The sequence below is a fragment of the Callorhinus ursinus genome, unplaced genomic scaffold, assembly GCF_003265705.2.
Source record: "Callorhinus ursinus isolate GAN/ISIS: 27379988/994484 unplaced genomic scaffold, GSC_fseal_2.0 scaffold6, whole genome shotgun sequence".
NCBI lineage: Eukaryota > Metazoa > Chordata > Mammalia > Carnivora > Otariidae > Callorhinus > Callorhinus ursinus.
Window position 1 is genome coordinate 49,913,011 of NW_027397068.1, and position 27,163 is coordinate 49,940,173.

Consider the following 27,163-nt stretch of genomic DNA (forward strand, 5'->3'; position numbering starts at 1 on the left):
TAATAACAGAATTTTAGAATATCAGAATGTGTACATCAATAAAAACATTTTGTGATACTACTAAATATCTAAAACATCTCCATAAAAATAATAGCTACAAATCATAAAGTTATAATATTACCCCTCTTGTTCTCCTGCTTTCTGGATGTTTCGTTACCTCCAGTCAGAATGCCTATAGAATTGAGGTTCCTGCCATGACTGGCTGGCCCTATAAAGGCTTCAGTACTTTCCTCTGTGTTTACTTGATGCCATGGCTTTTCCCTACCCAACTTGTGCGCTGTTGAACAGTCCATATTTTGGAGAACAGATGTGTCTTCTTCACGTGGCACTTCTGATCCGGGCTCAGCCCTTTTTTGTGGGGAAGTAGGGGGTACGGGGTACGGGGTGGGGGCAGGGGTTGGGACGGGAAGAAAAAGGCACTGTTAAGAGGTAAGGGATTTTGGCGGGTGTTGGGGTGGGTAAAGTGACTGGGGAGGGTTTGCAGCAAGGCTGGCAGGAGGGAGAGCGACCAGAGAAAGGGGAAGGAGAGAGACTGCAGAGAGAAATCTAGGAGGGACGAACTAAACTGTGGAAGTCTGAAATCTCAACACTCACATAGAATACACCCAACAAATGTGTGTTCATACTTCAAAGTGGCACCAATTATTAGGATCATTGAAAATTGAAAACTGGCTCTGCAGTCATTAGTATAAACACAGTTTCAACTTTGCTAGATATTGCAATATTTCTTTCCAAATTAGCTGTACCAATTTATATTCCCACCGGAAGTTTGAGAATTACCCACTTTACCACATTCTAGCTGACATTTGACCTCATCCGATTTTGTAATTTTGCTAGACTGATGGGCTTGATACAATATTTCACTGTTGTTTAAAGTTGCAGTTCCCTGATTACTAGGATTAGTTGAGTACCTGGCCAGTGCAAGTTTTATAATTTTTAAAATGAATTTTGGTCATATGGTTTTATATTTGCGTTTAAAATGTAAAAAAATAAGGAGAAAATGAAAACTCACCCATAACCCACCACACAAATATACCTATTATTTTATTTTTCAAAAACAGCTTTATTGAGGTACATTTAACATGCACATGTACAGTGTTCGGTTTGATGTTTTGACATATGTACATGCCAGTGAACCCATCACCACAGCCAAGATCATTAATTTATCCATCAGCCCAAAAGTTTAGTCCTACCTCTTCATTTATTTTTTCTCCCATCCTCCTTCTCCCTCACCTCTCATCATCTCCTGGCAACCACAGATGTCCTTTCATAATTATTTTCAGATTCCCCTATGTTGTGAGCATCTGTCCATGGGTCAGGTCATTCCTTTGTATTGCTGAGCAGTATTGTCCTGGGTGCTGGTACCGCAGCTTGTCTGTCCATTCACCTCTTAGTGGACATTTGTGTTTTTTACAGTTATTTAAGTGATTGGCCATTTTATATTTTGTAGAGTTTGTATATATGTGTAAAACTCTACTATATATATGTGTGTGTGTGTGTGTGTGTGTGTGTGTGTGTGTGTGTGTGTGTGTGCGCACCCATATCTTTTCTCATAAGCTAAACATTAAACACAAAATAATCCCTGTTATTAATCAGAGCATGGGACAGTGTCTGGCATGTATAGTATTCAGTAATTATGTGGTAAAAGAAGTAGATACCTTTTGGCAAATCTAAAAGCTAACTGGGAAAACAAAGCAAGCAAACTTCAGAAGTTAAAGGGCGTGGAGTAATTGAGCTGAACTGAAATCCGTAATCTGCCTGGTTTACCCAAATGCCAGAGGGTCCTGCCCTGCTACTTGGAAGCCTTTCCTTTCCCTTAAAGTCTTACATCACTCCTTCTTCACTGCAAACAGTCTCTTCCTTTTCTTCCTGTTTTGTTCCATCCTTTTCCCAACCACTGAGTTAAAAACCTTCATTATCTCTGTGAAATGTCCCTCTCTTCGCGTCTGATTCTTTTCCAGGTTCTAGAATTGAGCTTCCTACTAAAGTTTTCTTCTTTTGTTTACAACTTGATAATCAGGCATTTAAATAACCATCAGTGCATCACCCTGTACTGCTCTTTAGTTTAGTGTCTACCCATCTCCCAGCTCAGCACGCCAGCAGGCTCCCCTCTTGCCTTCCTGACTCGTTTTCCCCTCCTAGAGTCAGCCTCCACGTGGTCCTCACATATCTCTGTACCATGTGATTTCGTCCATGCTGCCTTGCTGCTTCCTGCTCTCCAGCTGCTCGTCTCTGCCTACGGACTGCACTTCAGTCCTCAGTCTAGACCTCAGGGAGCTCTGTGCTTTTTGCCACCTGCCCCTGACCATTGTGATGCAGGAATACTTTACTATTCGCAGGTACCTGAACATACTCTGCCATTTCCCACGTCCATGCCTTTGGGTCAACCTGTCCTCCCATCTTCCGGAATTCCTCTCTAACTTTGACTGAGGAGAATGACCTCAGAACTCGGTTTTGACACTGCCTTTTATCTCTGCGTGCATGTGCGTATGCATTCACACAAAACCCGGGAAGTGAATCCCACCTCATCTCTACTGCCGATGTCCACAGCACGACCCTGTGCTGTGCCGTCCCTCCATCTCCCTTCCTAGACTGTGACCATCATCACAGAGTGGGGAGGCCATGGTAGTTTCACCACCATTGACTCTACTAACAGGTACAATGGGGATGTCTAGTAGGTGCTCAATAAATGTGTTGGGTGCTAGATCCATGTGAGAAACTCATGCTTTGGTGCTCAGTACATATGAATAAATGAATGTAGGATTTAAATGTCTGATTATCAAATTGTAATTTCCCAGCCAAAATGTTCTTAACGTCTTTTACCTCGTTCTCAATCCTGTTATCACCACTTTAGTCAAAAATCATTTAACTTCCTGCCTCAATTGTTGCCTTAGCTTCCAAACCAGCATATGTCAGTTTAAGTTCTCCCTCTTGTCTATACCACACTAATGCGCGTGAGCCAGACTCATCTCCTGCAGTGACTGCCCCAATCACAGTACTCTCTTGTCAGATTCCTGTGCCTGGCCTTCAGCAGCCTTAGTGAATCTAGTAATCAAACGCCTTTCTATTCTCCAACATTCATTGTCCATTTTAGTTAGCCTATTCTCCCTACTTCCCCGTGTCAGCTTGTGTTCTAGGGCTCAACTCTATCTTCTGGCCAGAGTACCAGGTCCCCATGCCTCCATCTGTCTGAATTCTGCTAATAATCTGTTTTACTGAAATTGTACTTGATGACCAAGCCACATCTCCTCTGGACTCTAGGTATTTCTGCTCTGTAGCACTGACGCTCTAACTGCATGGTAGAGAGTCTTATAAATAGGTGAAATAACCTATTGCAAAGATTTCGAAGTGAATAGCAATTGCCATATAAGGGAATGTTTACTCTTCTCCCCACCCTACTCCAGAATGTGAGCTCCACAAAAGTTAAGAATTTGTGTCCATTTTGTTCATAAAGGAAAACTGAGAGCCTAGGCACCCAAATATTTGTCAAATAAATAAATGAAGGGATGAAATTATATGCCAAATGGTGGAATTTAAATAATCTTTCTTCAGAAAAAAAAACTTTGAAGAAAATATGAACAAATTTGAGTGATTTCTGAATTTTAAAGAATGTGATAATTTAGAACTAATTTCTTAATGGAATCACAAAACCAGCAAATCACCATATTCATTTATATAAAATATAGTATTTAAATTCTGAATTTTAGAGCAGCTTCTGTAAAGTACTAATTTCTGTACATGACAGTGTCAATTAGTCAATCATATTTTCTGGGATTTTTATGCATCAATATAAGTTGAAATTAACTTAGAGTAATTCTAGTTCAGATCTAAATAGATGGAACATAAAAATGGTATGAAACTAGTCTACCAGAGTAAAAATAGATGCTGGTTCTTGGATTCAGAGTAGTGTGAGGATACCTATGTTTTGCCATGGCTAAGGTCATTTACTGACTCTTTCCTAAATTTTATGTGATTTTTAAAATAAGAAAAGCATAACTCACTCTTTCAAAGTCCTTAGCCCAAAATCTGACATACAGTAGACATTTATTAAATATTTGAACTTAAGCCACTGGAGATTTTTGTTTTGTTTTGTTTTTGCCAGTGGGAAGGGTATTTAAGAAGGGAAGTAACATAGTTGTATTTTGTATTTGAGAAAAACCATTTGATGATTGTCTGGAGGATGATTTGGAGGAAAAAAAACAAAAACTGAGCAGCTGTTTGTTCATTCATCAGTGAAGAACTGGTCATAGAGCACATACTTCTTGGTATGCACCAAAGAATGAGTGAACTGCTAAGATTCTGTGTGATAAGTATAGCCTATAGAAAAAGTTTAGGTGAAGAATTATGAAAACCCAATTTAAGTAGTGATTAGGCTAAAAAGGAGTAAATATCTTGGTATCTATTTAGACAGAAGCACCAAGGGTATTTGGTGAACTCTATAAAGACGGAAGGCTTGAGTATATCACCTAGGGTTCTGATTTGAGGGACCAGTCCAATAGTATAGTTCGAGGCAAGAGTTTAAGTAGTTGTAAAGGAAATGATGAGTTGAGCTGTGGACATATTCTATTAGGAGAGTCTGTGTCTCCCTGTGGAGATGCCAGTATAGAACTGTAAATGAGATCTGGTGTTTAGAAGGGATATGTGGGCTGAGGAGGGATGGTTTTTGAATTGATCAACAACAACAAAAAAATAGTTGTTGAAGACAAAAATACATGTGGAAATTCCCAGAAGGGGGTTTACCTGAGTGAAATGAGATATGGGCTGAGGCTATAAGATTATGGACATCAAAAGGGTTAAGAGTACACAAGAATGACCCACAAAGAAGAGTGAAATCTAATGGCCAGACGTGACATCAAGAAACAAGGAAAGGGTAGTTGTATCAGTGAAAATGGTTTCAAGTGCAGGTAATAGAGAAGCTGACTCACCTAGCTTGAAACAATAAGGTAATTTATTGGAACACATAACTAGAATTCCAGAGGTAAAACGGCCTTGGGTGTGGTTGATCCAGGTGCTCAATAATTTCATCAAGAAACCAGTTTCCTTTGTCTCCTTTTGCTCTGCCATCCAGTCTTGGATTTGCCCTAAGTCTGTTTCTCCTCTGGCGATAGAATGATGGGTTGTATAAATCAGGGCTACGTTGCTCCCTCATGAAGAAGCAGTTTGCATCTGGAAGCTCTCCTAGAAGAGTGAAGAGGAGCTTACCACAAGTCTCCAGCTAAAGTACTCCTTGTGTCCCCTTGGCACTGTTAAAATCAAAAACAAACGGAGACCAGCCTTGAAAATTCCCTGAGCAGACAAAACCAGTTTATTCATACAACAAAGCTTAATTTAGCTTATTTTGCAAGGCTGACTTGACCTGGGTCATTTCTTGTTTATGCCTCTGGAAATCATAAGCAACACTTGAACTGTTTCCCAGGGTTGAAATGAGGTAACCACTGATCAATTCCCTGTCACTTAAGAGAATTCTAATATTGGAACCGATCACTGTGAAGAACACACAGTCACTGCTTTCTCACTAGATAAGCTGCTTTGTAACAATACAGCCCTCAACCTCAGTTTATGTTTTAGTTTGGGGGCTCCCGGTTTGCAGACTTTTTTTCATGCGTCCTAGTTTACTACTTCCGTGATTCATTGGCTTTTACTTTGGCTTCTTCTGAACTCTTGAGGGCGCAAATATGGTTGCCTGATTTAGGATTCCTCAAACAGTCATTAACTTGGGAGAAGAATTAGACTGCCATCTCCTGGAGCTGAGCATGGATTTAGCTTTCCCCTCCCCGAGGCACTGTACTTTGTTGGTGAGAAATGGATACCAGAACACAAATGGAGATTTTTTTTCTTAGGTAAAAGGAAATGGCCAGTGGAGAGCCTATAACCAGGCAGCAGGACCACTCTGCAAGTATGAAGGACCCTAGGAGGAGGAAGGTTTGAGAAGTCATTAACGTCGTGAAATGCCAAAGAGGGTCCAAGTGAGAGTTGATGAAAAGAACACAAAAAGCCCATTGGATTGGTAATTAGGAGGTGAGGCTAATGACCAGGTAGACTCTGGATGCTGGTTGAAGTGGAGAGAGGGTAACTGAGGTGGGGAGGGCATAGGAAGCACTGACACCAGTTTGAAGACTCTGGGTTTTGAAAGGAAGAGTAATGACAATAAAGTAGCCAGAGGGGAAAAATAGTAGCAGGAATGTTTGGGATTTTTTTTGTTTTTTTTTCCGATCATCAGTTAAATGTTTCAAAGCCTAGTCAGGGGCTCCTAATCAGGTTCTGATGCAGGCTCTTCCACTGCCAGTTCCATGAATTTTGTTAACTTGTCGAGTCCAAGATTTCTCATCACTTCAGAGAGAGAAAAAGAAAGCTTTTTTGTTTGTTTGTTTGTTTTGTTTAATCCCACAAAGTTGGTGAATTTCAGAAATCATTTAAAGAAAAGAGTGTTGTTATTTCCATTTTAGGGAAATGCTTATGTTTAGGAGAGATTGTAAACATTATACTGCACTGAGGCATCATAAAGTTTTATTTGGAGGGGCGCCTGGGTGGCTCAGTTGGTTAAGCAACTGCCTTCAGCTCAGGTCATGATCCTGGAGTCCCGGGATCGAGTCCCGCATCAGGCTCCCTGCTCAGTGGAGAGTCTGCTTCTCCCTCTGACCCTCTCTTTCTTGTGCTTTCTCTCTCTCATGCTTTCTCTCTCTCTCTCAAATAAATGAATAAAATCTTTAAATAAAAAAAAACCTAATAGACCACCATCTTTAAAAAAAGTTTTATTTGGAGACTGAAAATGGAATATCTTTACTTTTTACCTCCGTGCTTGGTACTGTGGCCTCAATGTTGGTATCCCCCTACAGTGCACATGTTGAAATCCTAATGCCCAAAGATGATAGTATTAGGAGGTGGTGCCTTTGAGAGGTGCTTAAGTCATGAGGGTAGAGCCCTTATGAATGGGGTTAGTGTCCTTATAAAAGAGGCTCCCAAGAGATCCCTGGCCCTTCTACCATGAAAGGGCACAGTGGAAAAGCGCTAGCTATGAGCCAAGAAGAGAGTCCTCCCCAGGGAACTCAACCCTGCTGGCATCTTGATCTTGGACTTCCCAGCCTCCAGAACTGTAAGCAATAAATTCCTGTTGTTTATAAGCTCCCAGCCGATAGTATTTTGTTATAGCAGCCTGAACATACCAAGACACTTGATCTTAAGCTAAAATTTGTATTTTGCAAAGAATGCAAGAAAATGTTTAATTTCAGGCAAAACTATGTTTTTATTAAAATTTTAGAAAGTAATGCCTCTTGCATGCTAGGCACCCATTAAGTAGTTATTAATTATCTATACTTCAAACTTAAGGATAAAGAATATGGGGATTCTGTCAAACTCTAAAATTCTTTATACTTGAACCTTATCTTTTTAATTATTAGATACGTGATTCTAAAAAAACAGTAAAACTGTGCCACAGAAAACTAGTAATATTAAGCAGTACAATAAAACCTAAGTAACTAGGATTAGCTAGTTCAGTCAGGTGAAGTTAGTGGGTAATTTAGTCACATACTCCACAATGATTAACTGAACCATCCCTATGTGCCCTACATAGTTGTAGTGCTATAGATACGGCAATGAACAAAATCTCCCTGCTCTCATGGAGCATACATTCTAAATGGAGAGACAACACATAGGAGCGTCTGGGTGGCTCAGTTGGTTAATCATTTGTCTTTGGCTCAGGTTATGATCCTGGAGTCCTGGGATCGAGCCCTGAGTGGGGCTTCATGTTCAGCAGGGAGTCTGCTTCTCCCTCTGCCTGTCACCCTGTGCATGTTCTCTCCCTCAAATAAGTAAATAAAATCTTAAAAAAATACAGATAAATTAATATATACTGTGTCGGGGAGGTAATTGCCTTGAAGAAGAATAAAGTAACGTAATGGGATAGTAGGCAATTATTGGGTGGGGGTGGTGTTTCTGTTTTATAAGGAGAACAGGAAAGCCTCTCTGAATAGGAAATGTTTGAGCAGAGAAACAGGAAAGGAGGCTGGCTGGGGGAACTGTGTTCCAGGTAAAGGAAATATCAAGTGCAGAGGCCCTGCTCTATGAGCCTGTTGGGCATGTTTGAAGATAACAGTCAGAATCAGGTAGGTGGGATAGAATGGGCTAAGGAGTCTCCTTGAGATTCTCTCTCTCTTTCTCTCTCCTTCTGCCCCTCCCTCTGCTCTCTCTCTCAAATAAATTTTAAAAATATTAAAAAAAAAAAACAACGAAGGGTGGGGTGGCATTAGAAGGTTTTGAGAAGTTTTTGAGGTGGTTATTGCAAAGCCCTAACTGCCATGGGGAAACCAGGCTACTCTGGGGCCAGTGTGAAATTGAGAGAGTTAAAAACAAATGTAATTGCTTTTTCCCCCCTTGTTAATACACAATAAAAATAAAGTGACCCACCTCGGAAATTGATCCAAGTAACAGAACTGACAGATTTACTCTAATAAATAGGCAATATCAATTTATAATTATGAGCACAGTAAGTACTCATCTAGAAACAACCAAATAGACCCCAGTTAACCCTTCATTGTGTATTTGTTTGTATTTGGTAAACCTTGCTTCATAGCAGGTAGAATATGAGGCACACCCTCCCCCCCATCACTGACAAATTACAACAGGCTACTGAGGTGAGTGTCCTAGAAATTAATGACATTATGACATTTTTTATTGTAAAGAAATAATTACATCGTAGTTTATTTCTGTCAAGTTTTTAGGAACTGGGCAAGTGCTTTGAATTTAGAACATTGTGTGCTCCCCTTAAATGTGAATGGTTGGAACACATCTAAGTTTATGCAATATTTAAAAACCTTTTTGGCAGTGAGATTCATGGGATAGTGATCTCAAAGCCTCTCTCATCCTACATTTTATAGGCTAAACAGCAACTTATTTCTGAACTTTGAGGCAGCCATCCATTTTTTCCAGGCAGAAGTTACAGAATGATTTTACTTTGGAAAATGAGAAAAAAATAAAGATGGCACGTGAGCCCAACAAAATATTCAATATGCTTGATATATTTTGCCAAGATTTTTGTCAAGAGCATTATTCCACTTCCCCAGCATTTGCAAAGGACCAAACATTTCCTGAGGGACCTTAATAGATGAGACATTGAATTCTCTGCCGTCAGTGTTGTCTTCCACCTGGGAAAAAGACAGCCTGTAATTGAAACCTAGCATATGCATTGTCATCCCTCTTGCCTGCCCCTCTGGTGCTTTACAAATTAAAAGATCTCTAAGGCTCAGCCTGCTTTCCAGCTGCCAGCCCCTGGTAGACATGAGGGAGCCAGAAGGGACCAGGTGGAGCAGTTTTGAGTTGCACTAAACACACAGCGCAAGGAGGTGGGCTGTAACTTTCCAATGAATATTTATATACCAGCCCCATTTCTCATCTTGCTCTTTGGCATGGATCTTAGTGTAGTGCTGAGCTCCTGCTGATTTCAAGGGCCCTGCATTGTTTTTGGACCTGCTCCGTGAAGTATTATGTCAGATGAGAAATGGGCCCCAGGTTCCTATCACTAAGATGGCTGGTTGGCTTTTTTTTTTTTTTTAATGGAGACTATCATGTTATAGTGTCATAAGGATGGTGCAGTGAGGGAGTTCCCTGATGTCTCCTGTCATTCCTGTTCCTTGAATCACACACTCAACTACTGTTTACTATGGACTAGAACTTTAATTGCTTCTGTTCAGAGCCACACAATACTTTGGTTTGTATATTGCTGCATTTTCTTCTTTTTCTTAGGGGTTTTATTTTTGTTTGCTAAGGTCAGGCACTTATCACAGGGCTCCCTCATCATATTTCACATTCTGATCCCTCGTGGCAGGTGCTAACTTCCTTGCGTTCAAAGTGAATGGGTTGAGTAACCTCATAAAGATACAGAATGTCTTGGCGTAAAAAGGAAGCGAGTACAGAATGCCTGTCTGTGGAAGGCTTTTGGTGTTATTTAGAGAGTCTTGTAAACCTGAGAAGATATTCAGAAAACCATCTACACATACACCCATTAACTTTTTCTAGGTAGTAGATCATAGACTTATACTCATGTTTCTGATTCCCAAGCCATATTTTTATCTAATACAGTGCACACCTTAGGTGTATTTTATCATCATATTGCTTATGAGAAATCATTTTCATTGTTTCCATATATGACATAAACTATAGACAGCAAAATTCTTGTGAATTGTTGATTCTAAAATTATATTCTTAGATAATTAAATGTAAATAATTAGAAAGAGGACTGTGGTCACGAGGATCTAATCTAAGTTCTCTAAGCAGAAGGCAGACAGAATAACCTCAGTCTTTATGACAGCAGTACCAGAAAAGAGGAACAAAGGCATGTGTTATACAAAGTACATATGGAAATCAACAAGGGGTGTGTCAGAGGCTCTTGATATATTTATGAGGGTGGAGGAGGAATGATAGAAAAATACAGACTGAACATGAATACTACTAGTAGCTCAATAATTATTCCTGAGGAGTTTGTATAAATCTGGAGATACACCCCTAGTGTCCTCTTCAAGATCTGTTTGACATTGGCCCTTTCAACATTTTTACTGTGATTCGGTATTGAAGGCAAGCTAAGAAAATTTATTGGTGTCATAGCACAGGGGAAAAGTAGGGTTTAACAGCAGAATCAGAATGTAATGGGACTAGCTGAAACAATGGACTTGCTCCAACAAGATGGCATTTAGGAGGAACACATGAAAAGCTGTTTACTTGGGTTCCAAATGCCAACTGCATGTGTAGTGACTGAGAGAAAACAGGACTGTAAATCCTAACATGGGGCAAAGGCTTAAGGGTTTCATTAGTTGGGTTTCATCATGTATTAGTACTTTGAAGTGTCTGGTAGCAAAGCTAATGTTCTCTTCAGCCTACGCTGATGGGTCCACAGTGAGAGTTGTATGGCCTCTGCTGTATTTTGTACCTATAAAGGCTCTGGGTCAGGGCAGCCCTCTTTGGAGTTTGAAGGGCAGTTATTATGGGAAAGGAGGTTTCGACTTGACCCATGTCAGTGGGTTCAGTTTCTTCTGAGACCAAAGTTCCATGGAAACTGTGTAGGGGAAACTTTCTAATAGTAAGAGTGATCTGAAAATGAAATGGGCTGCCTCTTAAGAAAACAATTTTCTTGTCAACACAAGTTTTCAAACAGATCAGGCATTTATTGACAGTGTTGTGGAAGTGACTGTAGTAATAGCTAACATTTATTAAGAGCTACTGTATGCCAAATTCTGTGCAGTGTGTGTGTGTGTGTGTGTGTGTGTGTGTGTGTGTGTGTGATCTTATTTAATTCGCACAGTAGCCCTCCAGTGGATATTATTATCTTCATTTTTGAGCCTAAAGTCCAGTGACTGGTAAATGGAAGAGACAGGGTTTTAAAACCCAGGTCTGAGTCTACCATGCAGGCTCTTAAGACTGCATTCACAGCCTCAAGCATAAAATGGTATTTTTGCATTTGAGGACATTGAAATTCCATCATTTTAGTAGGGGACCGCCTTTTTTCAGGGGGGTCATTTTTATTTTATACATTCATTCATCCAGTTTGATCCTTTTTTTTTTTTCTCAGAAAAAGAGTCAGTGTGTTTCTGAGTATAATTGATGGCCATAGCTGTTTTGATTGTGGCCTTCAGCTTTACTAGTTACTGGAGGGAAATAATTTCCTGCTTCATTAACCATGGTTTGTAACTGATCTAACAGAAACTTGAGTCCTGTACCATTCAAATAATGCTTGGGAAATTCATTCAATTTTTTTTCTTTGTTTACAGATTAAGTGGGATGGCGACTTTGAAAACTGGCATTTAGAAATATGCTTCTGTTTTTTAAAAATATTTACTCACATTTCTTTGGTGGGGAAACCATGTTTTATCTGGATAATTTGTTAGGATCATAGTGAAGAAAGGGCCAGAGTTGCAGATCTCAAGTGTAGAGCTGCAAGCCCTGGAAAGGAAAGACTGTAGAAGTGTCCAGAGAACAGTGTGTTCATTGCTTTATTTGCTGTTACTCCAGGGCCTGAGGTCACCCTGGCAGACAGGTCACTTGTACTGCAAGCATTCATGCTGGCCCCAGGGACAGGCATGAGGTCACTGGCAAATTGCAAGAACAGCTCCCATTATGCATGGCCCATTTTCTTGATACTTGTTGCTAGGGGTCTTCTTCCTCCTTCATTTCTGCTTCTTTCCGGTGGAACCCAGTTCTGACCGTATCTGGTAAAATGGATTAATGAGGGTCTCCTTCCAAGACTGTCTGTTCCCCTGATCACACAATGGATCTACATCCACTGGAGAGGATCCACACCTCCCCAGCCTTTCTGCCCGAGGAGAAACTGGCTTAGATTTGCAGCTATGACAAGGGTTTCTTGGATTCGAAACTGAAATGTGTTGGTTTAAGATGGCCTGGCACTGTTACCTGATGGGCTTTTTCCAGACAGTGGAAACTGGTACTCAGTAGTGACATGCCATGACTTTCATCTGATCTAAGTTGACCAAGTCGCTTTATTTTCTTTTTTCTTCCACAGTGGTTTTCTGTACACAGGCAGAGCATCTCTCTCCTCGCCCCCAACACATGGGTGTGTACACACACACACACACACACACACACACACACACACACAACCTCTTACTCATTTGAAGATCTAACACTGCACATACAGATATGAAAACCTCCACACACATTCACATCAGAGAACTGATCCCTGTTTCCCTCCACCTGTTTGTTCTCTTACTCTCCACTAGCCTGCAAGCTCTCTGGAGATATTTTAAGTATTCCTAGAACTGTCTCTAGAACATGGTAGATGTTCAAGCAGTGTTTTCTGAACTAGACTACATTTGACTCCAGGTACCTCAGATCATTTCATCTACATTTTTCCTCTTACTATTTTATTGTTCATTTATTAGCGCTCAGCAAGTAGCCTGCACAGTTCTAAGTGTAGCGAAGTAAAACAGTGAATAAGATAAGATAATAAGAATCCCTGCCCTAATGGAGCTGAGATTCATTATTGAAGTGGAGACTAATGTTATTATTCCTACTTTGCAGCTAAGGGGAATTAAGACTTATATTAGAAAAAGAAGTGCTAAACAAAGCAAAGCCTAAACTCTTTCCTTAGACTCCTTCTGGTGGCTACAGTGAAGACTGACTCTGACAGCATGAGACATAGAGGCATACACACAGGCTGTCCACTTTTCTGCAAAGAGAAAAAAGCTGGTATGAAAAAAGCTGGAAAGTACTTAGTGCTTTTGCATTTCTTGGGTCATGAAGGATTGATGGAATCTCAGCCTGTATGTGCAAAGGCTGTGATCCATTACCAGCATCTGTGCAGAAGGAATTATGGTTTCTGAGTTAGAGCAGACTCTGAAATACACAGATAGAAAGCTTGCTGTTCCTTGGGTTTCAAGAGGATATTTCAGTCTGTTAGAAATAAATTCTGTCTATGCTACAAAAGAATTTTAGAAAAGAACCAAGAAACTAGCTGCATGTAACCTGCAATTCTTTATTTTTTAAAATGAGTTTTTGTGTTGATGGGTAAGTTCATTTTTTATATTGTCCAGGCTGATGCTAGTACTCAAATGGCCTTATGACATAAGGGGTTGACTCACATCACCTTATGACTAAAAAGGGGTTGAAACAGGCATCTTGGGTGGAAAAGAGGGTAACCTTTAAATATGATGATAACTAGTATAGATTTGGCAGAGCAGATGCTTATATTGACTTCAGTAATTTTTGAAAACTATTCAAAATGTTCTACTGCAGGATTCTGCATTCCTGATTGTGGTTGCACAGTGTGACGGAATTAAAGTCACTTAAAAAATGGGAAACATACAATGTGTGGTAGAAAGAACCTGGGCTCTGCCATCAGATAGACATGAGTTCAAATTCTGGGGCTGCTACTTTCTCCCTACATGGTATTGGGCATGTTGTGCATCCTCCGTAAGCCTCAATTGCTTCACCTATAAAATATGGGAAGTAATATGCATATAAATGTGTTACTGTAAAGATTAAAGGAGAGAATATATATGACGTACCAGGCATAGCATGTGTCATACTATATGTACTCAGTAAAAACTGGTACCATTAATCATTTTCTGCTGTTGAAGTCTTTGGTAAATTTTACATCTTGTATATTCTATTTTGTATAAAGTAGACTTAAAAAGAATCTAAAGTTTCAGAATTCAATTAATTACAGAACATGCAGAAGGAAATATAGGAATATTCTTGCTGTATAGTTTGTGGTAATAATGCACATCTATTCTCAGAAGGCTCTTTTAATTTTAAGAAGTATCAACCTACTGAAGGGAATTCAAGCAAAGGGGACTTACTGTAAAGATTCAGATCATTGCATTTGGTTTCCTGGAAACTGGAATGTAAAATACCAAGGCTATTTTTGTTTTGTTTTGCAGGAGCAACATAGTTTTACTCCTCTCTTCAGTGTATGCTCCATCTTTTCATTCCTGACTAATTTTCCTTGCTTCTTCATCTTGCATGTGGTCTAAATTGGCTGAGCCCATATATTACCTTGCAGCTTCAGCAGTACCACTGACCAGTGACTCCCCCAGAATCCCTTTGAAATCATCAAAACCCAGCTAATGGTTTCTGAGAAAATTTGCCATACTCTGAATTCACACAGATTTCTGTCTGTTCCATTCAGTGGACATTTAATGTACTTTAATTTTCCTTGCACAAGATCTGCTTTCTTGTTTGGATCATAAACTCCGGGAGGGTAGGGCCATGTTTTCTTCACTCAGCAATCCTAACAACTGTGACAGTGCTTTGCATATAATAAGAAATTGTTAATTAATTTGATCAATTACATTAAAAATATATTGGGTGGGTCCAGTAGGATATAATAAAGTCATAAACATTCATTACTTACTATAACTAAGCTTGTTACCAGGAGTGTGCTACAGATAATAGTTTTTTGGGAAATACTACTATTTCCCTCTTTTTTTATTCTGGTTGCTATAAAGCTTTCTACTTATGTTATTTTCAGAATTTGGCTACAATGTGCGTAGGTATGGTTTTCTTTTCTCTTTTCTCATTTGTTGTTCATTGTATTTAAACAATCTGTGGGTTGGTGTTTCATCACATTTGAAAAAATGTTGGCCATTACTTATTTCGGTATTATTCTGTCTCACTCTCTTGCTTTCTGATAATATTACACAAGTTACTTATACTCAATTTAATTCCCCTGCCCCTCCATTTTTGTATTGCTGTTCCAGTTTGGGTAATTTCTAATGGCCCAGCTTCAGATTTACTGATTCTTGCTTTTGCAGTGTCTAATCTTCTGTTAAATCCATCCAAAGAATATTTTTATTTAATATATTATAATTTTTGTTCTAGAATTTTCATTTTTTAGAGTTTCTGTTTCTTTTCTATATGCAATACATAGATAGATACATATATCTCTATTACATATACATATTATATACACATATGTATTAGATGTATGTATAACTATATGTACATATATACATATGTATTATATGTGTATAAATATATATGACACATATGTGTATATATGTATATGTGTGATACACACACACACATCTTGCATGGGTGTGCATCTTTTCCTGTAAATTATTTCATATATTCACAATAATTTTTAAATCCTAATTAATTCTGATAATTCTAAAACCTGGGTCATATACAGGTCTGCTTCTGTTTACTGTGTTTTCTCTTTACTAGAGTTCATATTTTCCTGCTTCTTGTTAAGACTCAAAATACTTATAGTATTCAAAACATTTATGGTATTCTGAACATATACAAAAACTCAGTAAAGCCTGAAGCACACTATTTTTTTGTTGGGTTTATTTCCTGAAAGTCTAAATCCTTGGCTCTGGCTGGCAGTTAAGGTAAGGTCTGAGCATTCAGATTCCTCTTAAGAGTTGAGCAGGAGGGGAACTACCAATTCCTGAACAGCCATCATTTTGATATTTCAGTATTTGAATTAGAGCAGTGTTGACTTAAGTTTCAGATATTTTTGGTTCATGTTTTGATTTAGTACTGGCAAGGCCCTTGTACCTGTAACTTGGTGAATTCACTCATTTGTTCTAGTATTTTTTGTTGTTTTGTTTTTATGGATTTCTCAATTTTTTCTACATAAATAATTATGTTATCTGTGAATTAACAGAATTTTTTCTTTCTAAATTTTACCCCTTTTATTTATTTTTGTCCTCCTTTACTGGCTAAGATTACCAGTAAAATATATGAAAATGGGAAAAACAGATATCCTTGCCTTAGTTCTGATCTTAGGGAGAAATAATTCAATATTTCATCATTAAATATGATTTAAGCTATAGATTTTTCAAGAATGACCTTTATCAGATGTGAGGGAAATATTTCTTTTCTAGTTTACTGAAAGTTTCTATTGTGAATGGATGATGAATATTGTTAAATGCTTTTTTGTACTCATTGAAATAATATTCTGTTAATATACTAAATTGCATTGTTTGATTTTCAAATGTTTAATAAACTTTGCATTCTTGGGATAAAGCACACTTAGGCATGATATAGTAGCTATTTTATTGCTGCATTTCACTTGATAATATTTTGTTAAATTTTTTCATCTATGTTCATGAGAAATATAGATCCACAATTCTTTTTAAATTGTCTTTGTCAGTTTTTAGATGAGAGTAATCCTTTTCTCATAAAATAGAATGAAATATGTTACCTCTTATTTTTTTGAAATAATTATAAAAGACTGTTATTTTTCCTTATTTATTAGAATTCACTAAGAAAACTACTATGGCCTTGGAATTGGGTTTTTTTGTTTGTTTTTTGTGGGGTTTTTTTGGGGGGGAGTGTTTAATTAGGAGTTCAATTTCTTTAATTGATACAGGACTATTTGGATTTCCTATTTTTTATTCAGTTGGTTTTATAGGTTGTGTCTTTTAAGAATTCTGCTGATTTTAAAGTAGTTAATGCTTTGACATAAGGTTGTTCATAATATTTCCTTATTATCTTTTTAAATATTTTTAGTATCTCTAATGATCTTCTTCTTCTCTATTATTCATAGATTTTTCTCTTTCATTGATTTATGCTCTTTATTGTTTTCTTCCTTTTATTTACTTAGGGTTTAATTTGCTTTTTTTTAGTTTATTAGGGTAGAAATTTAGATCACAGATTTTAAACCCGTCTCCTTTTCGAGTATAATCTTTTAAAGATATAAATTTCTCATTAGCCACTGCTTCATTTGCATATCACAAATATTGATATGCAGTCTTTTTTTTGTTTTGTTTTAAGGACTTTATATTTTGATCAGTTAAAGTTCATAACATAGCTGAGAGGAAGGTACAGAGATTTCCCATAAACTCTCTGTTCCAATACATGTATAGCCTCCTCCATTGTTATTACTCACCAGAACGGTGAATCTGTTACCAAGGATGAACCTACACTGACTTGTCATCATATCTGTAAGTCCACAGTTTACTTTAGGGTTAACTCTTGGTATTGTATATGCAGTGGGTTTGGACAATGTATAATGACATATATCTTTTATTACAAGATCATACAGAATATGTTCACTGTCCTAAAAATTTTCTGTACTTCTATTTATCCCTCCCTAATCTCTACACCAGCAAGATAGTTTTGTTTTTCTAGAATATCATATAATTGGAATCATAGTGTATGTATGACTTTTCAGATTGTCTATTCACTTAGTAATATGCAGTGAAGATTCCTTCATGTCTTTTCACGGCTGGAAAGCTTGTTTCCTTTTAACACTGAATAATGGCCCATTGACTCTCTATATTAGAATTTATCCATTCACCTAGTGAAGAACATCTTGGTTGCTTCCAAGTTTTGGCAGTTATGAATGAAGCTACTCTACACATCTGTGTGCAGGTTTTTGTGTGGACATATATTTTCAACTCCTTTACATAAATATCAAGGAGCGTGACTGCTGGATCATATGGTAAGAGTATGTTTAGTTTTATAAGCAACTGCCAAACTGTCTTCCAAAGTGAGTGTACCATTTTGCATTCCCACCAGCAATGTATGGGAGTTCCTCTTGCTCCATATCCTTGCCAGAATTTGATGTTGTCAGTATTCCAGACTTTGGCCATTCTAGTAAATAGTGAAGTGTTATCTTATTGTTTTGACTTGCATTTCCTTGATAACATGTGGTGTGGACTATCTTTTTATACGCTTATTTGCCATCTATATATCTTCTTTGGTGAGGTGTTTGTTGAAGTGTTTGTCCCTTTTTTAAGCAGGTTGTTTTTCTCTTATTGTTGAGTTTTAAGAGTTCTTCATATATTTTGGATAACAGTCCTTTATCAGATGTGTCTGTTGCAGATATTATCTTCCAGTCTGTGGTTTGTCTTTGAATGCTCTTGACATTGACTTTTGAAGAGAAGTTTTTAATTTTAACGAAGCTCAGCTTACCAGTATTTATTTTTCATGGATTCTATCTTTGGTGTTGTATTCAAAACTTATAACTTTGCATTTTTTATGTTGGTCTATGATCAGTTTTGAATTAGTTTTTGTGAAGGGCATAGGGTCTCTGTCTAGACTTATTTTTTGTGTGTTTGTGGATGTCTAGTTTTTCCAGCACCATTTTTTAGAGAAACTGCATTTGCTCCACTGTATTGTCTTTGCTACTTTGTCAAAGATCAGTTGACTATATGTGGGGTGATTTGATGTGTTTTCATTAGTATTTTGTCCTAAGCATTTTCTAAATTCATTGGTGATTTCTTCTTTGACTCATAGGTTACTTAGAATTGTGGTGTTTAATTTTCAAGTATTAATGATTATTTCATGTATTTTACTACCAGTGCTTTCTAATTTAATTAATTATGGCCAGATACTATACTCTGTAAGGTTTAATTTAAAATCTAATGATACTTATTTTATGCCCAACCTGACAGTCATCCTGGTAGACATTCCATGTGCACTTGAAAATAATGTGTATTCTATAATTATTGGGTATTAGTATACTATAACTGTCAACTACAGCATGTTGGTGACAGTGTCTACTTTTGCAATTGGTTATTGGGGAAGGAATGTTGTAAAAGTTCCAAGTATGACCATGGACTGCTAGTCAGTTTCTTCACTTAATTCTGTTAGTTTTTGTTTTATATATTTTGAAGCTCGGGCTAGTAGGTACATGCACATCTAGGGTTGTGAGGAATTTATCATTTCTTTCATTTTCTTAATTCATCTCTTTGTATCTGGTAATACTCTTCATTTTGAAGACCATTTTGTGATATTATAATAGCCCAAACATTTATCTTATGTTTATTATTTACATGTTACATTGTTTTCCATTCTTTACTCTGAACCTAGTTGTGCCTTATCACTGCTCAAGTTCCCAGAAAGCAGACTCTAACATGGAGATTTATGTGCCAGGAATTTATTGGAGTGTGCTTTCAGTGGTAATATTTTTGGTGGAATGATGGAAGCATGATTAGACTGAGAGATTTTGATCATCAGTGCAACTGCAACAAAGGTCTCAGCTGATCTTATGGTGGCTCTAGATTCAAGTGACTTTCAGGGTGAGGGTGATAACTTTATACCCCTTCATGGTCAGTCAGTAGATGAGGGCTAACCCCAGACAGGGTGTGATTTAGGTCAAAATGACTCTTTATTTGAGGGCAAGTCTTGGAGAGGAATTTAGTTGAGAACTGTCAGTTGGTAACACTACCAGCAGCTATAATAATGAATTCTTCTGGGCAATATACCATAGTATCACGGTGTGTCTGTATTTAAAATACTTCTCTTGTAAAAATTTAAAGAAAAAAAAAAAAACTTCTCTTGTAGATCCCTAATAGTTGGGCTGTGGTTGTTTAATCCAATCTGACAATCTTTGGCTCTTCATTAGAGTGTTTAGTCCATTGATATTTAGCATAATCATTGATATGGTTAGGTTTGAGTGTGCTATCTTGCTACGTGTTTCCTATTTTTCACATATGTTCTTTTTTCCTTTCTCTTTTCCTGGTCTTTGGGGTTAATCAAATTTTTAAAATACTTTATTTTAATTTTTCCATTGAATTTTTGTTATATATATCTGTTAATTTTTTCTTATTAATATTTAATGTTAGGTGTTACTTGACGTATCCTAAATGTCTTTTCCAAGTATATCATAATACCTCATGTCAAATGAAAGAACCTTAAAAGAATATAATTTTGTCCCACTCTCTTTGTGCTACTGACATATATTTTACTCCTATACCATATTATAGATCACTTTTTATTTTGGCTTCAGTTGGCTGTCTTTCATGAATTAAAAGAAAAACAAAAGATAACCTTTGTATTTACCTATACATTTACATTTCTGTCACTCTTCATTCCTCCCTATAGCTCTGGGTTTTTATCTGGTATCCTTCCTTTGACCAGAAGGTCTTCCTTCAGTATTTTTACAGGGTAGCTTGTTGGTGATAAGCTCTCTTGATTTTTGTTGATCTCCTGTGTTTCTCTTCTTTCATTGAAGCATGTATGCCTTCTTTGGACTACTGTGAAATCCTGCTTTTTTAGTTTCTGTTTCCAAAGAGCGTCAGCCTTTCAAGAGTCTCGGTTTTATTTAGGGGCTCAATTCCAGCACATTCCCTGAAACAGACTTAAGTCAACCCGTCTATTCCTAAGTAGATATTAAAGGTGTAACAACTCTAACCCTCAGTCCTTCAGCTCAGTTTTCAGCCCTGGATCCACAAGGTCAGCTAGAAGTTTCTGTTCTGACTTTGAGTTTATACTTTATTTCTAGCTATTGATTTCTTTGTCACTGGTGGCTGAATACATCACATTTTAGGAGTTGAATATTTCCAACATTTCTACATGTTTATAACTGAGATGGTCAGTGTAGGAGGGAAGGTATCCCTATCAACTTAAACTGCTAAGATGACAGAATCTTTCTTCTGTACTTTATTATACAGAATAGTTGTAGGATTACAAATAAATTATGAGCCTAGACTACCATGGAAGCTTTTTTAAATTATTTTATTATTTTAAATAAAATATAAATTTTATTATTTACTAATTTTTAATGGACTGTCATGTTCACCTGGTTAACAAAGAAGTCTTAGCTATTAGTCTCAGTTCTTATTGTGAGATCACATGTGTGCTCAGTAGAATAATACCTATAGTTTATTAAGAAGTCATTGCTGAGATTTCAGCTTTTGCTCTGCTGCTTCCTGCTCTAACAGGTCTATGGAAATGCAGGACCTCACAAGTCCTCATCCTCTGGTTGGAAGTGGTGATACTCCTGGTAGCTCCAAATTGGAGAAGGCTAATCTCAGCAGCACATCTGTCACCACAAATGGAACAGGAGGTAAGTGTACCACCCCAGAGACACCCAGAAATGCATTTCGATGTTTGCTGTAATTTCACATGCTAGGGATCTGCTAATAAATAAACCCTTATCAGGAATAACATAATCAGCATTATATCCAGGGAATATATGGCTAATAGACTGTCTGTTATTCTGTTGATTTTCTTGAAACTTTTGCACCTCCTCTATAGCTGGAAAAATTCAGAAAGAATAGATATCCCTGAACAACATTTTGAAGGCTTTTAGCAAAGCTCCCTTTTTGTATTTGCCCTTGTAAGTATTCCAAAAAAAAGTGTAGACAATGTGGCCAAAAATATTTGCACTCTGATCTTGTGAGAGAGAGAGAGACAGAGACAGAGACAGAGAGAAAAGAAATGATACTAGTATACTAGTTTTTGGTTTTATTTTGAATTGCGGGAGAAAGGCTATCCCAAATTTTTCTTTTTTTTTCTTAAAAGAGGTTTGAGAATAGAAAAATATTTATGTCTGCTGCACTTTCTTTTCAAAGAGATTAATACCTGATGTATTTAAATTGGGAATTAAATTTTTTTCAGATACTTTCTCATTTGATTAGCCTATAATTATGCCACAGTATGTGGTAATAATAACAGTTATTTCAGATATTCTGCCCTACTAATTTTATAAAATGCATTCAGCCGTCAAAATATATGGTCAATTTTTACATCAGAATATGTTTAGATGTCAAATATATACACATTATGTGTAAACTACTTTTTAAGTTATTCTCCATCATTTTGAAGTTTTATAGATCTGTTTTAGTCAAGAAGAGAAAAATTATATGAAATTAGTTTTAATTTATAAACTAATTATATTATTACATAACAGCATTTGCCACATCATATTTTCTTTTAAATTTTCAGTATTTATGAAATTGATACACCTCTTCCCATTTAATTTAAAATAACTGTGCAGTCTAAATTTTTTTTGTAAAGTTGTGTGCGTTGCAATTTGCCTGTATTTAATAATGTTTTACACCAAACCCATTGTAGATTAACATTTCCTTGTTTATGATGTTTATTTGTCTCTAAACTTGCATCTATAATTTTAGCTAATTAATTATAGGATTGCAAATTTATAAGATTGTTTAGTGATGATTTCTGGTGTAAGAACATTTATATTTAAACCTTAACTTGGATACCTATAATAAGATTTTTAAAAACTCTGGAATCAAACCTTGGAGTTCACTAATCATCATGTGTATGTATTTAACTGAACTAAAACAGACCTGATAAAGTGTAAAAGTCATACAGTGCAGCTACGATTTTGGCTAAAAGGTCAGGAACCAGTACAAGCATTGAAGACTATTCATGTACACTGAGCAGGCATTCGGACAATGAACCCTTATACTGTTCCTGTTCTCAGGGGACAACATGACTGTTTTAAACACTGCAGACTGGTTGCTGAGTTGCAACACCCCCTCTTCTGCAACAAGTATGAGAGATGATGGTACACTGCATGTGTTTGGGTGTGTGTTATTGCCCTTCTGGTTTGCTTTCTGTTGCTATTTCTGTTTGCACTTCCTTTTCTGTGTTAAGTACTTGTAAAGAAAAAGGAGAAATAAACATGACTTTTTGTTGTTTATAGATAACAGTTGACTATGTTTTTTTCTTACCAACCACTATTCTAATCTGAGATTCCTTAGACCAGTACTGTTTTTTCTTACAGTTTTTTTATAATGTCACACCAACAGATGCAGCTATTGTTTTTCTAACTACATATCATCTAAGTGGCTAATTCAGCACAGCAGTCCTATCAGTAAGAGCAGGTGAAGCAGATTGTACATACATACGAACTCAGTCATCTCCATAACCTACAGACTGTCTTAATTTAAATTCTTAACATGGCAAAAAGATATCCGTGATTTTACGGGCTTCAATAAATAATCCAGTTAAAGTGCCTAAAGTATAACATAAACATTTAAAATTCCATCATTTAAAGAATTATCAGTGTGAAAGCTATACATTTAAAATTATAAATCAATATTAACCCTTAAAATAGTTTGAACTATAATTACTACATTTATGTACACAAAATATATAAAAGTATAAACAAACTTTTTTTTTAAAGTTATTTATTTATTAGAGAGAGAGTGAGTGTGGGGAGGGGCAAAAGGAGAGGGAGAGAAAGAATCCTCAAGAAGACTCCCCATTAAGCATGGAGCCAGATGTGGGACTCAATCCCAGAACCCTGAGATCGTGACCTGGGCCGAAACCAAAAGCCGGACACTCAACCAAATGAGCCACCCAGGTGCCCCATAAATTTTTTTTCTAAATCAAAAGTTAATATACTATAAAAATCAAAAAATAAAAGCAAAACTATAACACTAAGATGAAATCACCCAATTTTAAGATTAAAAAGACCTCCCTACCTGTTGGAAATGTGCATTGTAAGGGAGCAGTTAGGATAGGCAGTTTGGCTGGATCTTGCTGTATCTAATTAAATTAAAGTATATGGCCAGTGAATGAAGAATACTCCATTATACCCATTATTTGTGTTTTTCTATAATTTTAGCTCAAAATGTTTTTCAGTTCCACACTTAAAATATACATTTTATACTTAAAATATGTTGCAAGAATTCAGTTTCTCTTAATTCTAACTCAGGGTCTTTTTCTATAAAGGGCCAGATAGTAAATATTTTAGCCTTTATAGAGCATACCATGTCTGTCTCATCTACTCAGCTATGTCACCAATAACTCAAAAACAGGCATAGGCAATGCATAAATGGATGAGATTCATTAGGTTCCAATAAAACCTTATTTATGGATCCTAGTATTTAAATTTCATAGTCATCACATCATAAAATATTCTAGTTTTTTTTTTAATATTTCATTTGTAAAAAACATTTTTAGCTCACTGGCTATTGTTCTGTTCTTAGATATTCATGTAACATGGGCAACTTTAAATATGTACATTCAATATTTAGTAATTTAGATCTAATCCGAACCAGAAACATTTTTCTAAATGTTAAGCCTCAGATTTTCCTAATTCCTAGTGTTAATGTTAATAGTCACATGGCCATGTGGGAAGAACAAAGAATTGTGTGTCAGAAGGAACACACTCACTGCGTCACCTTGGACAAGTTACTTAACCTCTCTGAGCTTTAATCTCTTTCTATAAAAGGAGGATAATAATATTTCCCTGCCAAAGCTTTTGTCTTAAATTAGATAGGAATACAAATTGTTTGCCAGTAAAAAACAGTATATTTCCCTTTCTTTAATTAATAATTCAGTAATAACTAGGCAATAGTTTTTAAGGAAAATGAAAACATGCATTATGTTAAAAGACTCTCCAATGTTTGGTCATATAATATATTTTTTGGCATTTAGAATGTGTAAACTGGCCAAAGAAGGCAAGCTTTTAGTAATAAAATGTTGGGTATACTTTGATTATTAACGATGTAGTCTTGATGGCATATTGATATGAAATTTATGAATTTATGAATTTTAATGACTTTGGGGTGTTTATTGTATGGGTGTATGTTGGGTGTTTATAGTACAGACTTAAGGATTTGGTGCATATCTCTCCCATTGACAGTAAACCGTTTTATTTATTTATTTTTTAAAGATTTTATTTATTTATTTATTTGACAGAAAGAGACAGTGTGAGAGAGAGAACACAAGCAGGGGGAGTGGGAGAGGGAGAAGCAGGCTTCCTGCGGAGCATGGAGCCTGATGTGTGGCTGGATCCCAGGACACTGGGATCATGACCTGAGCCAAAGGCAGACACCTAGCGAATGAGCCATCCAGATGCCCCTAAACTGTTTTATTTTTAATATTGGGTTTTATTGTGGGAATTGGATCACTTTATAAGATTATTATAAAAAAAGGAAAAAGCAAAAGCTAATTTAGTGGCTTTTGAAAATCTTTCCATTAACTTTGAGATTTTCAGAAGGACTTTAATTATATAGTTTTTACTAATATGAATAAGTTGATAGTGTCACCTTAATATCCTACCATACTGCATCGGTACTCTTTAAATATATTACATTATTCCTTGAATTGATTTAAAGTGTTTCAGTACCTTAGTCCTAATTATATAATTATATCTGCAGATTTATATTGGAAACTAATTTTCCTTTCAAATTTTTGTTGCTTGTAAAATTGTTAAAATGTAGAACTGTCAATTAAAGTGGAATAAATGCAATCATACCCTAGCATATAGACCCTGTAAAGGGTCAGATAGTAAATATTTTCGGCTTTGCAGATTATGTGGTCTCTGTTTTAGCTATCCAGGTCTGTTGTTGTTCCACAAAAGCAGCCATAGACAATGACCTTGGCTGTGTTCAAATAAAACTTGATCTGTGAACACTGAAATTTGAATTAAAGAAAATTTTCACATGTCACAAATATTTGTCTTTTGATATTCTTCAACTATCAAAAAATGTAAAAGCCATTCATAACTCACAGGCTATACAGAAACAGGCCATGGGGAAGATTTGGCATGTAGGTTATAGTTTGCTGACCCCCGATATAAAGCTTTCTGTATGCTCTGTATACGTCATGCATATGCATATTTATTCACGTAAATGCATGCCAATCATATGAAAAGTTACTTACAGAAATAGGTAAGATTTTTATTTGCTTAATGGTGTCAAGATTCATGATTAGTTGTACTTTACAGAAAGACATCTGTTGGAATTGCTTAGGATAGGATCTAAAAGTAGATTTTCACTTTCTCAATTAAAATGTATCAAGTTCCTGTTATATGCCAGGCTCTGTGCTAGGAAATAGGAACCCAATGACCTATAGAATCTGATACTGGCCATCAAGGGACCAAAAGTCCAGCAGAAGGAAACAGACAAGAAAGTAATGAGTGCATAATGTGTTCAAGGTGGGTGCATAGCAGAGGGAAGGAATATTTGATTCTACATGGAGATTAAGAAAATGCTTTAAAGAGAAGGTTTGAGGGAACCTAAATCAGACATTCTGATCAGATTTATAACATTTTCTATATTTAAAATCTATATATCAGAGAAAAGAATCTTCCAGAATTCTTATTATATTTATTATACAGATGATTGACTTATGCAAGGGGTTTATTTCCAAATGTTATATGTTTGTGTGTGAAGTAGAACCACCTACTGTTGTGACTCTATTTCTTTTTAGATTTCTTTTTAATGAAAACCATAAATTGCTTTATCAAATTATTTTACGAAATTACTTTCTGGATATTTAGAAGTGAAAGACACTTGGTGCTCATAGATTTTAGAGTGAATATATTGATTTAGACCAACATAAATCATAGGCTATACTAATTATTAAAGTGGGTAGGCAATACTGCATGTCCCCTGCAGTGTTATAAATTGTAACCTTCCTAATCTAACTCCTCCAGAAATTCTTTGTAGAACCTATGCTGTTAGAAGGAGCTACGGGTGATTTTGTGGTTCAGAAAGAAGTATATTTAGAATTAACATATATATGTCTTTTAAGTGTACACCAGTTTAAGCACAGATTTTGGAAGATGAAATGTAAAATGTAAATTACGTGGGTCACGTTCTCTTTTCAAGGATTAAATCTGCTACTGCAACTAACGAACATGAATTTTGGATTATTATAATAAACAGACTCTCTTCACAATTATTTAATTAACATTAATGTTGTGCCTGAGTTCCAAAGATAATCTGAACAGACAAGATTAAATTTGCTTTGAAAATATGCATAGGAGGGTAGGGATGAAGGCCAAGGCACAGCTGACACGTGACAATAATCACACAATTTTGATTTAGTCCATAGATAGCAATTATTTTTAAAGGTAAAAAATAAAATCCAATTATACCAATATATTACAATCAATATATTAAAAATATTTTGACTTTTTTCTTTTTTTTTAAGTTTGGCTCTATGAAAAACATCCAAATTGCAAATATATAACTAATGGGGGGGTTGACAATACAAA

At 36.4% G+C, this 27,163-nt stretch overlaps 1 protein-coding gene across 15 annotated transcripts in view; it reads left to right on the forward strand.

Annotated features, from left to right (window-relative positions):
* The window catches only part of EYA4 (EYA transcriptional coactivator and phosphatase 4), a 270,598-nt gene that overhangs the window by 177,169 nt on the left and 66,266 nt on the right, over positions 1-27,163 (forward strand). For 14 of the 15 annotated variants that reach the window (XR_012378573.1, XM_073893947.1, XM_073893959.1 and 11 more), the window contains one exon: positions 21,123-21,247. Coding sequence is in view for 14 of the 15 variants with exons in the window: in XM_073893947.1 (XP_073750048.1) it covers positions 21,123-21,247 (125 nt within the window). In the remaining variant the exon portion in view is untranslated. Of the gene's footprint in view, positions 1-21,122; positions 21,248-22,630; positions 22,700-27,163 lie in introns of all 15 variants that reach the window. The other variant, XM_073893960.1, reaches the window with a different exon arrangement.